Source organism: Desmodus rotundus, chromosome 1 (genome assembly GCF_022682495.2).
Source record: "Desmodus rotundus isolate HL8 chromosome 1, HLdesRot8A.1, whole genome shotgun sequence".
NCBI classification, from domain to species: Eukaryota; Metazoa; Chordata; class Mammalia; order Chiroptera; family Phyllostomidae; genus Desmodus; species Desmodus rotundus.
The window spans coordinates 101813873-101827600 of NC_071387.1; the positions used below are offsets into that span (position 1 = coordinate 101813873).

Consider the following 13728-nt stretch of genomic DNA (forward strand, 5'->3'; position numbering starts at 1 on the left):
GGTCAGGTCACATGTCTGGGTTGTGGGCCAGGTCCCCAGTTGGGGGCATGCAAGAGGCAAACAATTTTCTCCCACATACCGATGTTTCTCCCCCTCTTTCTCCCTTCTCCTCTCTCTAAAAAATAAAATCTTAAAAAGTATTTTTTCAAATAACACCATGCTTCTACCCCTTCTTGTACATACATTCTGTGGGTCATGTCCTGTGCCCTTCCTGTTTTACACAGGCTTTTCCTTCCTTCTCCGTCTGTGCTGTCCAAAGCAGGGGTGGTGCTCAGGATGGCTGGTGGGAGACACAGTCATGTCCCTTCCACCCTGCTCTGAATCACTGAGCCTTTGTGTTCAGGAGAAAGAGGACTTCACAGCTGACTGGAGGCTGGAAGAATGCTGGTATCTCCTGCCTCCCTTGTATTTTCTACCTCAGCCCTTCCTTGCTCACCCTCACCCACATGGCCTCCCCTGCCCTCCAGCATCTCTGCTTCTGATTTTTCTGTGGGTGTTTCCAGGTCTGGACAGTTACCCACTCCCAGCATTCCTTCTGCTTCTGGTTTCCCAGATGCCTTCTAGAGCAGATGGCATGACCCCCAGCCCCAGGCTTTGTTTTGGAAGGAACCATTGTTTTCTTATTGTGCTATCTGCACACAAAAAACGAGCCATGCCCACGGGGCTGCTCTGTATAGAGTGTCTTCATCCATTGCTGAGAGGCTAACACCTTTAGATGCCTTACCATGCCAGCATCTGCCACCCCAAAAGTTAAGGGTGGCCAACGGGACCTCAGGTTCGAGCACAGCCTCTAAATGTCAGCACACGCAGACCCTGAACAGCCCAATTGTGTGAGATGGGATGGAACAGTGGAAATGATCTGTGCAGCTATGGGCTGTATTTTGGGGTCAGGGCTCTGCCTACCAAAAGCCTCACACCCCATAAAGGGCCTGGGGTGGTCGGAAGGCAAAAGAAGCTGGTGTTTATCAACTGCCTGTTATGCCAACCACACTACATGCATTTACTCATTTGAGTTCACTTAATCTCTCTCAGCTTCAGTTTTGTCCTCTGTAAAGTGGGAACACCTCATAGGAGTGTTGGGAGAACTCACTGAGATGATGCATGAGGCATGTCATGTTGTTAATAATCTTTATACCAATAGCAAATGACGAGGAGGAGAAATTAAGAAAACAAATAAATTTAACCAAAGAGGTGAAAGACCTGTACTCTATAAGAAAACTATAAGGCATTGAAGAAGTAAATTGAAAATACAAATAAATGGAAGGATACACCTTGCTCATGGATTGGAAGAATCAATATTGTTAAAGTGTCCTTACTGTTCAGACCAGTCTACAGAGTCAATGCATTCCCTGCTAAAATATCGGTGGCATCCTTTGCAGTATTAGAGCAACTCATCCTCAACTTTATACAGAACCTCAAATGACGACAAAATAGTCACATAAACTTTGAGAAAGAACAAAGTGGGAGGTATCATGCCTCCTGATATGAAACTATACTATAAAGTTACAAAGTTACAATAACCGAAACAGTATGACACTTTCATAAAAACAGATGTGTAGATCATTGAATAGCACAGAGAGCCCAGAAGGAAATCCTTGCTTATATGGTCAGTTACTCTACAACAAAGGAGGGAAAGATATACAATGGGGTAAAGGCAGTCTCTTCAATAAGTGGTGTTGGGAAAACTGTACAGATACAGGCAAAAAAATGAAATTGGACCACTTTCTTACACCATACACAAAGTAAACTAAAGAGGGATTAATAACTTAAGTGTAAGGCTTAAAACCATAAAACTCCTAGAAGAAAACATAGGTATAAACTCTTTGACATCATTCTCAGCAATATGTTTTTGGAAATACACTCATATCTCCTCGGGCAACGGAAACAAAAGAAAAAACACACACACGGGACTTATGTCAAACTAAGATGTTTTTGCACATCAAAGGAAACCATCAACAAACAAAATACAGCCTGATGAATGGTAGAAACTATTCATAAATGAGCCCTGCCTGGTGTGGCTCAGTAGAGTGGGCGCCAGCCTTTGAACCAAAGGGTCACCAGTTTGATTCCCAGTGAGGGCACATGCCGGGGTTGTGGGCCAGGTCCCTGGCTGGTGGAGTGTAAGAGGCAATCAGTCAATGTTTCTCTCCTTCTCTCTAATAATAAATTATATAAAATCTTAAAAATAAAATCTTTATAAAAACCACAATGAGATATCACCTCATATCTGTCAAATTACTATCATCAATAAATCAATAAACAAGTGTCGGCAAGGATGTGAAGAAAAGGGAATCCTCATGTACCTGTTGGTGGGAATGCAGATGGTCCAGCTACTGTGGAAAACAGTGTGGAGGTTCCTCAAAAAATTAAAAATAGAGCAGCCATATAATCCAGCAATTCCACTTCTGGGTTTTTATCTGAAGGGAAAACACACACTAATTTGAAAGGATATATGCACCATGCTCATTGCAGCATCACTGGTAATAGCCAAGATATGGAAGCAGCCTAAGTGTCTATAAGAAACCAATCAAGAAGATGTGGTACATGTGTACAATGGAATATTATTCAGCAATTAAAAAGAATGAAATATTGCTATTTATGACAAAATGGATGGACCTAGAGGGTATTACTCTAAGTGAAGTCAGTCAGAGAAAAACAAATATGATTTCACTTTAGGTGTATCTAAAAAAACAAAACAAATGAGTAAACAAAATAAAATACAAACAGACCCATAGATATAGAGAACAAGCTGATGCTTGCCAAAGAGGAAGGGGGGATGGAAAAAATACTCAGAGGGTGTGACAGCTCTAGAAGGTGGGGATTATTTCCATTTCTGAAGGTCTAAGGGGCCATATCACTTGCCACTGTGAGATCCAGGCTTGTCCCAGTGTGAGTTTTCAGAGTCACCCTGGGTATGGATTGGACAGACTAGAGGACCTGGAGCCCATGGGGCTGTCTTCTGGTAAAAGGGCTACCCTGTGGCTTGGAACTACATTTCAGATCCAAGGTGGCCAGTAAGGTGTGGGTTCCGGAAAGGGTAGACGTGGTGGTGAAGAGACACAGCATCTCCCTCTTGTCCTGAAGCTCCCCTTCTTCTCTTGCAGGGGACAAGCTGGATGTAGACTACATTGAAAGGTGCCTGGGCCATCTCACACCCATGCAGGAGAGCTGCCTGATTCAGCTTCGGCGCTGGCTGCAGGAGACGCACAAAGGCAAGGTAGGTGCAGGGCTGCGGCTTGCTCGAGCGGATGCATACTCAGTTATAGCTGCCCAGCCTCAGGCACTGGGGAGAAAGGGTCAGGGAAATAAGTTTGTGTAGTTAGCAATGCTGGATACTTAGATTTTGCCTTCTTTTCATTATATACGGTCTCATTTATCTACAGCGTATGCTGTGCATTATCACTGATTTGGCACTGTTGACATTTGAGGGCGGACAATTATTTTTAATCCTTACTTGAGGACAAGCTTATTGATTTTAGAGAGAGGGGGAGTGAGAGAGGGATTGAGAGAGAGAGAGAGAGAGACAGAGATGTGAGAGAGAAACATCTATTGGCTGCCTCTTGTATGTGCCCCAACCAGGTATCAAACCCACAACCCTCTGGTGTACAGGACAATGCTCAACACACCAAGCCACCCAGCCAGGGCAAGGCCAGACAGTTCTTTTGGCGGGGTGGGCATCCTGTTCACTGTAGAGTTTTGAGCAGCAACCCTGACCTCCACCCATTTGTGAGCTCCACCCACGAGCCCTCCTCCTCCAGTTGTGACAACCAAAAATGGCTCCAGATGTCACCAAATGTCCCCTGTGGGGCACAGTCTCCCCCAGTTGACAACTACTGCTGTTCACATAACCATGCACACTGTTCTTTTAAAAAGAGATTTAATGGCCCTGACCAATGTGGCTCAATTGGAGCATAATCCCACAAACCAAAAGGTCACTGGTTTAATTCCCAGTCAGGGTACATGACTGGGTTGCGGGTTCAGTCCCTGGTCAGGGCATGTATGAAACAACTGATCAATGTTTTTCACATGGATGTTTCTCTCCCTTTCTTTCTGCCTCCCTTCCCCTCTCTCTAAAAACAAATAAATGAAATATTAAAAGAAAAATAAATAAAAGAGATTTAGTGAGTGACAAGGGTTGAATTTTGATTGCATGTGGAGTTTGTCTTTAGACTCTAAGCCCCATCACACAAAGATCCACAATGCATTTGGGTCCCTACCATGGACTGGACCTTCAACTCTGTTGAATAAGAACTTCCTGCTTGGTCAGGAGTTGCTGGCCCTTTCTCCCAGCATCTCCTCCCCACTTTGGGGAGCAGACATGGGAGTTAGTGTTGGGCTGTAATATAACCTGTCTGCCCCCGTTTCCTCATCTGTAAAATGGGGATAACATTAGCATTCACCTCCCAGAGTGAATGAATGGGAATCCACGTAAAGTGCTTAGGGCCACGTCTAGCTCAGACTGAGCACCCAGTAAACCGTGCTTTTGATTGGGGTTGGTTTTCCCTTGACTGTTGATACATACCCTAGGGAAGGAAGAAGAGCTGGTGGGGTCTTCGCTTGTCACCTCAGGTATTAGGCTTTTTGGGTTATATGTGACAGGAACGCAGCTTGAACAACAGGCACAGAAAAGGAGGGCATTGCAATTTTATCGGCTTATATAACAAACTGTTAAGAGGGGTGTATTAATTTCCCGGGGCTGCTGCAACAAAATGCCACAAATTGGGTGGCTTAATACAACAGGAATTTATTCTTTCCCATTTCTGGAGGCCAGAGGTCTGAGCTCAAGGTGAGAATAGGGTTGGCTCCTTCTGGAAGGTCTGGGGGAGAATCTATTCTATGTCTCTCCCCTGGCTTCTGGTAGCAGCTAGCAATCCTTGGCTTGGGGGTGCATTTGGTCTTTTCCCCAGCTAAGTATTTTTAGATGAGACAAGAGATTCATTTTCCATTTTATGTACTGGGTTAGGAAATACCATTCTATGGGTTGCTCCTCCTTCTTCTCTCAGATTCCCAAAGATCAGCACATCCTTCGGTTCCTGCGGGCTCGTGACTTCCACGTAGACAAGGCCCGGGAGATGTTGTGCCAGTCCTTGAGCTGGCGAAGGCAGCACCAGGTGGACCTCCTCCTTCAGACCCGGCGGCCCCCCGCCCTCCTGGAAGAGTTCTATGCGGGGGGCTGGCACTACCAGGACACAGGTGCGCTCCTTGACCTACACAACAGACGGTGCACACTTTGGTCAATGCCGAATGTGCTTTGAATTCCACCTTTCATCCTTCTTACTTTTTCTTTTGACCCTTCTGGACGTCTGGAGATGACAACCCAGCCATGGAGATGGCAGAGCTGGGCTTGAGGCAAATAATATCCTGGGGCTGCAATAGCAAATGGCCTCAAACTGGGTGGCTTAAAACAACAGAAGTTCATTCTCTCCCAGTTCTGGAGGCCAGAGGTCTGAAATCAAGGTGTCGGCAAGGCTGTGATCCCCCTGCAGGCACCAGGGGAGAATCCTTTCTTATTTCTTAGAGCTTTTCTGGTGGCCCCAGGTGTTCCTTGGCTTCACAGCATTGCCTCAGTCTCTGCCTCTGTATTCACATGGCCTTCCTTTGTGTCTTTCTCTGTGTCCTTTCCTCTCCTAATAAGACCCCCAGTCATTGGATATAGGGCCCACACTGATCCAGTATGATTTCCCTTTGAGACTCTTAACTAATTACATCTGCAAAGACCCCATTATCAAATAAAGCCACGTTCTGAAGTTATGGGTGGACATGAATTTTGAGGGGATATTATTCAACCCACTATAAATATCTTTGATTTTTCAGTTACAATAAAGTTTACTATGAAAACAGGCTAGTGTGGGGACCAGGGGGCAGACAAGTATACATAGGTTGGGTGGCTCAGGTGAAAGAGTGTGGCTCCTTCACACTGATGCCACCCACGCTTGCTGAGGGCAGGGCCAGGTCTTCCATGGTTAGAGCATACTTGTGATTCTTGCTCTTTTGCCGTTGAAGCCAGTGCCTATTATGATTTTCAGTGTTCTGTATATAAAAATTCACATTCAGTTGATCCTGGAACAATGCAGGGGTTAGAGATGCTGATCCCCCAACACACACACAGTTGAAAATCCAGGTGTATTTTTTAAAAGATTTTTATTTATTTAGTTTTAGAGAGAGGGGAAGGGAGAGAAACACTGATATGAGAGAGAAGCATCAGTTGGTTGCCTCTCATATGTGCCCCCGCTGACCAGGGACCAAACCTGCAACCCAGGCATGTGACCTGACTGGCGACCCTTCACTTTGGGGGGTGACGCCTAACCAACTGAGCCACACTGGTCACGGCTCCCCATATAACTTTTGACTTCCCCCAAACTAAACCACAGTCATCCTTTGGTAACCACAGGGGATTGTTTCCAGGAACCCCTGAGGATACCGGAATCCGCAGATGCTCAAGTCCCTTGCACGTAGTTGGCCTTCTGCATCCACGGATTCCCAACAGCGGATGATTGGTCTGCTGTTGGTTGGCTCCCTGGATGTTAAAGCCAGGGATATGGAGGGGTAATTGTGTAATTGCTTGAAAAAACTCCACCGATAAATGGACCAGCGCAGTTCAAACCTGTGTTGTTTAGTGGTCAACCGTACGCTGATTAGAGCAGATGCTTGAGTCTCCTGAAGAACTGGCTGGGACACTTTCTTTTAATACACAGTCGACCTGCAGCATGAAGCAGCATGGACCAGTGCTGAAGCAGTGGTTCTGTATTTGCTAATTCCGTGTTCAAGGTGACTTTATAGCACAACTAACGTGAATAACAAGAATTGACTGCATTAAGTATATAATTCCTTCTTTTTCCGTTTTTGCTTTGGCTGACAGAAAGCTAATAGCCAGCTTTTATCTATTCTCTCCATGTTCCTTCACTACATGGCTCATATCCTCTTTCTAAAAGAAGTTTTTAAACTAAACTTCTAATGTTAGAACAGCTTTGGGTTTTCGAAATAGTTGAAAGGGCACACAGAGGGTTCCCGTGTGCCCCTCACCCAGTTTCTGTTGGGGCGTAAACCCGTGTGTCTTAACGCCTGCACCGTCTCTTTCACCGTAATGGTATCAGCCCCTCTGGGGAACAGGCAGGGTATCAGTAAGCAGTGGACGGACGGGGCCGCGGTGAGCCGCACCTGGTACCCTCATCTCTAAGGAGGGTGAGTTCTCATCAGGCTTTGACCTGCCCTCTCGCCTGCATTCCCTAAACAACGTCCCCTCTCTCTGCAAAGACGGCCGCCCCCTGTACATCCTGCGACTGGGACACATGGACACCAAAGGCTTGATGAAGGCCGTGGGGGAGGAGGCGCTGCTGCAGCATGTGAGTCGGGGTCCCCGCTTCCTGCAGTCCCCGGGGGCTGCCTGTGGTGGAGCAGCCACGGGAACGTTGGCCAGAACATTCTCTACCTTCCAGGTTCTTTCCGTCCACGAGGAAGGACAGAAGAGGTGTGAAGGGAACACCAAACAGTTTGGCCGTCCCATCAGGCAAGAACCCCCCGAGAGACAAGTTCCCCCGAGTAGTAAAAACAGCCAAGGCTCACAAAGCATGGCACGCCACAGAAATACCCTCACTTACTTCTCACAAGGACCCTGTGAGGCAGGGGCTGTATCGTCCCTGTTCTTTATGGAGGGGAACTGAAGCTCAGAGTGGTGATATTCTTCCAAGGTTGCTAAGCTGGTTCAGTGGCAGAGCTGGAGTTTGAACCTCTTCTTGTCTGGTTCAGGCTCAAGGGCTTTGTCTGCTATGCTATACGCCTCCTGGCCTTTGCTTTTTGGGACCACCCCCGCAAGCTCCCTGCCCGCCCCCCTCTGGCCTCCGCCAAGTACCATCTTTACTCTGTCTCCCAGGCATGCAGGCTCTCAGATGTCCTGGCACATCCAGGAACCCGCCATTCCTCTCTGCCTTCCCCAACTTCTATGCCCGAGCTCAGTTGCCCACACCAGTGCTCACAGGGACTCTGAACCTTTCCCCTCCTGTAAAGTGGGCGCAGTATCACTCGTTCTGGGGCGTCTTTATAGCGGATCAGAACCGGTGATGGTGGAGAGATGATGCGAACGCATGTAGGACTTACTGTGCATCAGGCGCTCTTCGGAGCCCTTGATGCCGGTCGTCCTTGTCACTGCCACAGGAAGGAGGGAAGGCAGGTCCTGCTACCGGAGCTTTTATCCCAGTTGTCCTGGTCTTTGTGCAAGTTATGTTGCTTTCCTCTTTGGCGCTTTCCTAAGGGGACGTATACTGTGGTGGGGAATCCATCAGTCAGGGTCCTGGCCAGAAGCCGAATTCATCCCAGATGCTCAGATGACAGGGTGTCACAGAGGGGCTCCTTACAGTGGTTTGGCAGGGTGAAGGGAATGAAGCTGGCATGGAGAGGCTCCCAGGGACTAGCACAGCAGTGAAATGGTCATTTCCCTGATGAATTCATACTAATGAAACGGAGGCACAGAGAGGTTAAGTAACTTGGTCAAGGCCACACAGCAGGGGGCAAAGCAGGGATTTGAACCCAGCTCTTAGCACGTATGCTCTGTTCCACCATCAGCATCTTTTCAACAATCAGAAGTAATAACTAGCTGTTACTGGGTGAGTACCATGTGCCCGTCCCTGCAGAGACCTTTACATCGACCTCATTTAATCCTAACAACAGTTGCTTGAGCTGGGGACTGTTAGTGTCATTGCCACTGTCCTGATGAGCAGGAGGTTGCCCAGGGTGAAGGTGACACTTGAATTCGAGGGCTCAGCCTCAGAGTCCACGCTCTGAGCCTCTTTGTCACGTGGCCTCGCCACGGCGGCAGGATCCAGGAGTGTCCTGCGGCCCCTGCCCCTTCTGCTCTCAGACCTGCCTCACTGAACCTCTCTGTCCCTCCCTGTCTGTCAGCCCCTGGGTCCCTGCGGAGGGTGTTGGGTGCCCCGAGAAGTGGCCCAGCAAGGTGGAGTGAGAGGGCCCATGTCTGCCGCAGCTCCTGGACCTGCCTGGTGGACCTGGAAGGGCTCAACATGCGGCACCTGTGGCGGCCGGGGGTGAAGGCCTTTCTGCGGATAATTGAGGTGGTCGAGGACAACTACCCCGAGACCCTGGGGCGGCTGCTCATCGTGCGCGCCCCCCGCGTCTTTCCTGTGCTCTGGACGCTGGTAAGAGCGGGGCCTGAATGGGAGGGGGTCCCTCCGTGAGCGGCCCTGCCTGCTTGTCCTGTGTCGTTGCCTCTAACTCATACACCATAAAGCTCACCCCTTTAAAGTACACAACTCGGTGATTTTTAGTATACTTGCAGAGTCGTGTTACTATATCCACTACCTAATTTTACAACATTTTCATCACCCCAAAAGGAAACCCACTAGCAGTCACTCCCGTCCCTGCTCCCCCCGGCTCTCGGCACCCATGAACCTGCTGCGTGTCTCTATAGATTTGTGTGTTCCGGATACTTCACATACATGGACTCAAACACGTTGACGTTTTTGCATCTGATGTCTCTCACTTAGCATAATGATTTCCACATTGTAGCATATCTCAGCACTTCATTTTTTTTGTCTAAATAGTGTCCCACTGTATGGATAGAGCACATTTTATGTATCCTTGGTCCTGCTTTGTGGGCACTAGAGTCACACTCAGAATTGTACAGGCTTCCTGGGGTTCCTGTGAGCTGGTTTCGAGGAGTGCTGGGATGCTGTGTTATAGGGATATTAAAACATTTTGCGCCGTGGCTGCTGTGGCTCAGTGGATTGAGCACCAGCCTGTGAACCAAAAGCTGGTTTGATTCCTGGTCAGGGCACGTGCCTGGGTTTGGGCCAGGTCCCCAGTAGGGTGTGTGCGAAAGGCAACCTATCAATATATCTCTTGCACATCTATGTTTCTCTCCCTCTCTTTCTTCCTCCCTTTCTGTAAAAATAAATAAATAAAAAATCTTTAAAATCAATAAATATATCTTTGGGTGAGGATTAGAAAAATGTATGTATTAAAACACTTTGCTCACAGCCCACAGTAAGAAATGCACTTTATGTTGCAACCCTCCGCATGTCTGTATAAAAACACACGCACGCAATCAGGCGAGTCACAGTGTACCACTGAATTCACAACCACTGACAGGTTTGCCGTTGAACACCACTGCCCTGAGGCCTTGCTACCCTCGGCAGGCCAGGGCAGTGTCAGGCCCCTCCCACTCCTACAGACTCAGAGTTAGCACCTTGCCCAGTGCCAGGGTGTGGGTGTGTGCGCTCAGTGCCCACACAAGTGTAAGAAGTGCAGCTGTAAGTAGAGGTTTGACCAGGATAGATTCAAGGGTTGAAAATTAAATGGCCTCAATGTTTTACTAAGCACCTACTATGTGCCAGCCATGTTTCCAGGCCCTGGGGACTCAGAGTGCACAAGCCAGCCACTGTCTCCACGCACCGCCCCGCTCCCCGCCAACCCCCCCTTGTGGGGTGGGGAGAGAGAAGCCAGATAAGCTCGCACAAGTAAATGCTTCACGCTTTGCTGTGACAAGGGCACGAGGACGTTCAGGGTTCTTGGAGAGACTAAGCAGGCCAGGTAGGGGCTGGTGCAGGCAGATAATTTAGACTGGGGAGCAGAGGAAGGTCCCCTCAAGAAGTCATCTTCTGGCTGAGACCCAAGGAAGGAGCAGGAGTCGTGCAGGGAAGGGCAGAGGGAAGGGCACAGCAGGCAACCTGCACAGCGTGGGCAAGGGCCTGGAGGCAGGACTGGGCTTTAGAGGAACTGAAACGCCAGTCCAAGGGGCTGAAGGAAAAAGGAGCAAAGAGGCCGGCTGCACTGAGGAGGCCGGGAAGATAGATGCTTGGGAACCAGCACCTGCCGAGTCCAGGCTGTGGTGAAGATGGGACCTTGTACTGGGGCAGGAGGTTGCCCTTGAGGGTTGACAGCAGCAGTTCGTGAGCAGATTTCTGGGGCAGAAAGTTATCTGGCTTCTGTGAGTAAGTCAAAGCTGAGCTGGGGAGCAAGAGCCGTGGGAGGGACAGGCAGGACCTGCTACTAAAGCTTTTCATCCCGAACTATCCTGATCTTTGTAAAAATTACATTCCTTCTACTGTTTGGAGATCTCCTAGGAGGATCTACATTGGGTGGGGTGGAAGGCAGTCAGCTGGGGTCCTGGCTGGAAGGAGGATTCATGGGATGACAGGAAAGCACTGCTTGCGGAGGTGTGGGCGGGGTTGGGGAGGCCCCTGGGGACTAGCCGCTGCAGTAAGCCCTGACCACCCCAGGCTGGAGGGACAAGCGTAGGGGATAGCCTTGTTGCCAGAGCCCAGGAAAGCTGGAACAGGGGTGAGGGTGGGGGCTGCCAGTGGGAGCTGTGGCTTCCAGGGGCACTGAGGTGGGGAGGGGTGGGAGAAGTACCCACTTCTCATCTCCTGCTGCTGCCCCTCTCCCCTGGCTATGCCAGGTGGAGCAGGGGACTGTCTTCCAGAGTAGGGGCTGAAGGACAGTGACCACACAGGTGAGATCCCAACTCCCAGTCGGTCTTTCGCCTGTAACATTATCCCTTGCTGAGCTGGCTTGTGTCCTGCCTGCCAAGCGCCTCAGTCCTTTCTTGTTTCCCTCCTTCCTTCCCTCCCTCCCTCCCTCCCCATGTGTTTATCGAATCAGACACCACCTTGGCATTGAAGATGTTGTGAAAAACCTGATCGACATGCAGCTTAGAGCTCGGTGTGGGAATTCCACCTGGGGTAAACAGAACAGGGTCGTTCATGCAGTAGAAACGCATTCAGCCCTAAAAAGGAAGCACTGATAACACTACACATGGATGCACCCTGAAAACACGCCAAATAAAAGAAGCCAGACATAAGGCCTCATGTCACATCCATTTGTACAAAATGTCCAGAATAGGCAAAACCACAGAGACAGAAAGCACATCGGTGGTTTCCAGGGGCTGGTGGGGAGGGAGTGACTGCTGGTGGGTGTGGGGTTTCCTTCGGTGGGGGGGGGGGGAAGATGTCTTAGAATTAGATAGAGGTGATGGTCACACAACATAGTGAAGGAACTAAAGTCCCTGAAGGACTTGTTCCCTTTACTATAGTAAATTCTGTGCATGAATTACACCTCGATAAGAAAACCAACTTTCCATCTTCCCTCATCTCCCTCATTTCAGATCAGCCCCTTCATCAACGAGAACACCAGGCAGAAGTTCCTCATTTACAGCGGCAGCAACTACCAGGGCCCTGGAGGCCTTGTTGACTACCTGGACAAAGAAGTGATCCCCGACTTCCTCGGGGGAGAGTGCGTGGTAAGAGGCTGCTGGAGCCCTGGCCTTGAGGAGGGGGGCAGTCTGTGGCCTCGGAGGACCTGGGGACTGCTGGGGCAGGGCCTGCTTTAGAAGCTGCCCAAAGAGAGGTGACTCCTCTCTAAAGGAGGGTGGCCTTACCTTGGTTCTTTCAAACATAGTGAGCGAGAAGCAGTTTCTAAAAGTCCAGAGACCAGGCCAGTCAAATCCTTACCCATCCAGTATTCCCCATCCAAGTCTAGGTTGCTAGGATACAGTCAGAGTTTACTTTGCACCATCTGCTGCAGGGGAATGTGACTCAAGTGTCCCAGAGGCTTGGGTCCCAGAAGCTTGGGCCCCAGAGCCAGTGTACCTAAAGGGACTTATCCCTAACTCATAATCACAGGGTGTGGGATGACTGGGCAACTGCTTCCAGGGGAGGTGACCCTAGCCCCCTTTTATTGCCCCCTGCAGGCGGTGAGATGATAAGCAGGGGTGACCATGGTCACAGCTGTCTTATCACATCTGGCTGTGGGAAGGCAGGCCCCACTCCCTTCTCTAATAGAAATACCAAAAAGCATGCTTGTGTGATTTGAGGGTTAAAGAAACCCTAGATTTCCTAGGCATTTTTGTCAACCTCGCTTGTTTTCTCTACTTGTCGTGATATGTATGCATGGCATGTTTACTAAATGGGCCTCTAAGAGCAGCATAGTGGTAAGGAACATGCACCTGGGAGCCTGATAACGTGGGTTTGCCCTGGCTCAGCCACTTCCTGCTGGGTCCTCTCTGCTGCCTTACTTCTCTGAGCCTCCATTCTCCTGCTCCTGAAATGGGAAGGGTAGTAGTTCCTACTGCATTGCTGTGGTTCTGGGGTTAAGTGGGGTCAAGGAAGCCCAGTGCCGAGCTCACTGAGATCGCTGTTATAAGTGTGTTCAGGGGTCCTAGAGCACCCTTCTGTGGGTCAGCCATGCCTGGCTGGGCCCTGACCTGCCACCTTTGTCTTTGTCCCCCAGTGTAATGTTCCTGAAGGAGGGCTGGTCCCCAAGTCCCTCTATCTGACGGACGAGGAACAGGAGCATGCAGATCAGCTGCACCAGTGGAGAGAGACCTACCAGTCGGCCAGCGTGTTCCGCGGGGCCCCCCATGAGGTGCTGGGGCCCCAGCCTGGGAGGGCCCCCTGGGCTAGGGTGTCATTATAGGTCAGGTTCCCCCAGAGCAGAGCCTGAAACGAGGGTTCTCATGCAGGCGACTTGCTGAGGGCAAGCTCTCTGGAGAAACCCGTGAGGAGGGGTGTGGGCAGGATGGGTATGGGCAGAATCCAAGCCAAGAGGCTGTTTCAGCCACAGCCAACCCCACCCTGACCCGTGGGGAGCGCTGCACACGCAGAGCCCGACAGAGTGGCCCTGTCAGCCTCTTGCACTCTCTTGTCTGTCAGTCAGTGGCTGTGGGTCAGCCCCAAGGAAGGGTGGGACCTCGCGGGCATTTCGAATAGAGGGGCCGTC

General features: G+C 49.9%; 1 protein-coding gene across 2 annotated transcripts in view; it reads left to right on the forward strand.

Annotated features, from left to right (window-relative positions):
• SEC14L5 (SEC14 like lipid binding 5) overlaps positions 1 to 13728 on the forward strand; it is a 47340-nt gene that overhangs the window by 22262 nt on the left and 11350 nt on the right. For both annotated transcript variants that reach the window (XM_024553451.4, XM_045189861.2), the window contains exons 7-13: positions 3105 to 3217; positions 5004 to 5193; positions 7255 to 7343; positions 7437 to 7507; positions 8978 to 9149; positions 12116 to 12250; positions 13240 to 13374. In XM_024553451.4, coding sequence (XP_024409219.2) covers positions 3105 to 3217; positions 5004 to 5193; positions 7255 to 7343; positions 7437 to 7507; positions 8978 to 9149; positions 12116 to 12250; positions 13240 to 13374 — 905 coding nt within the window. The remainder of the gene's footprint in view (positions 1 to 3104; positions 3218 to 5003; positions 5194 to 7254; positions 7344 to 7436; positions 7508 to 8977; positions 9150 to 12115; positions 12251 to 13239; positions 13375 to 13728) is intronic.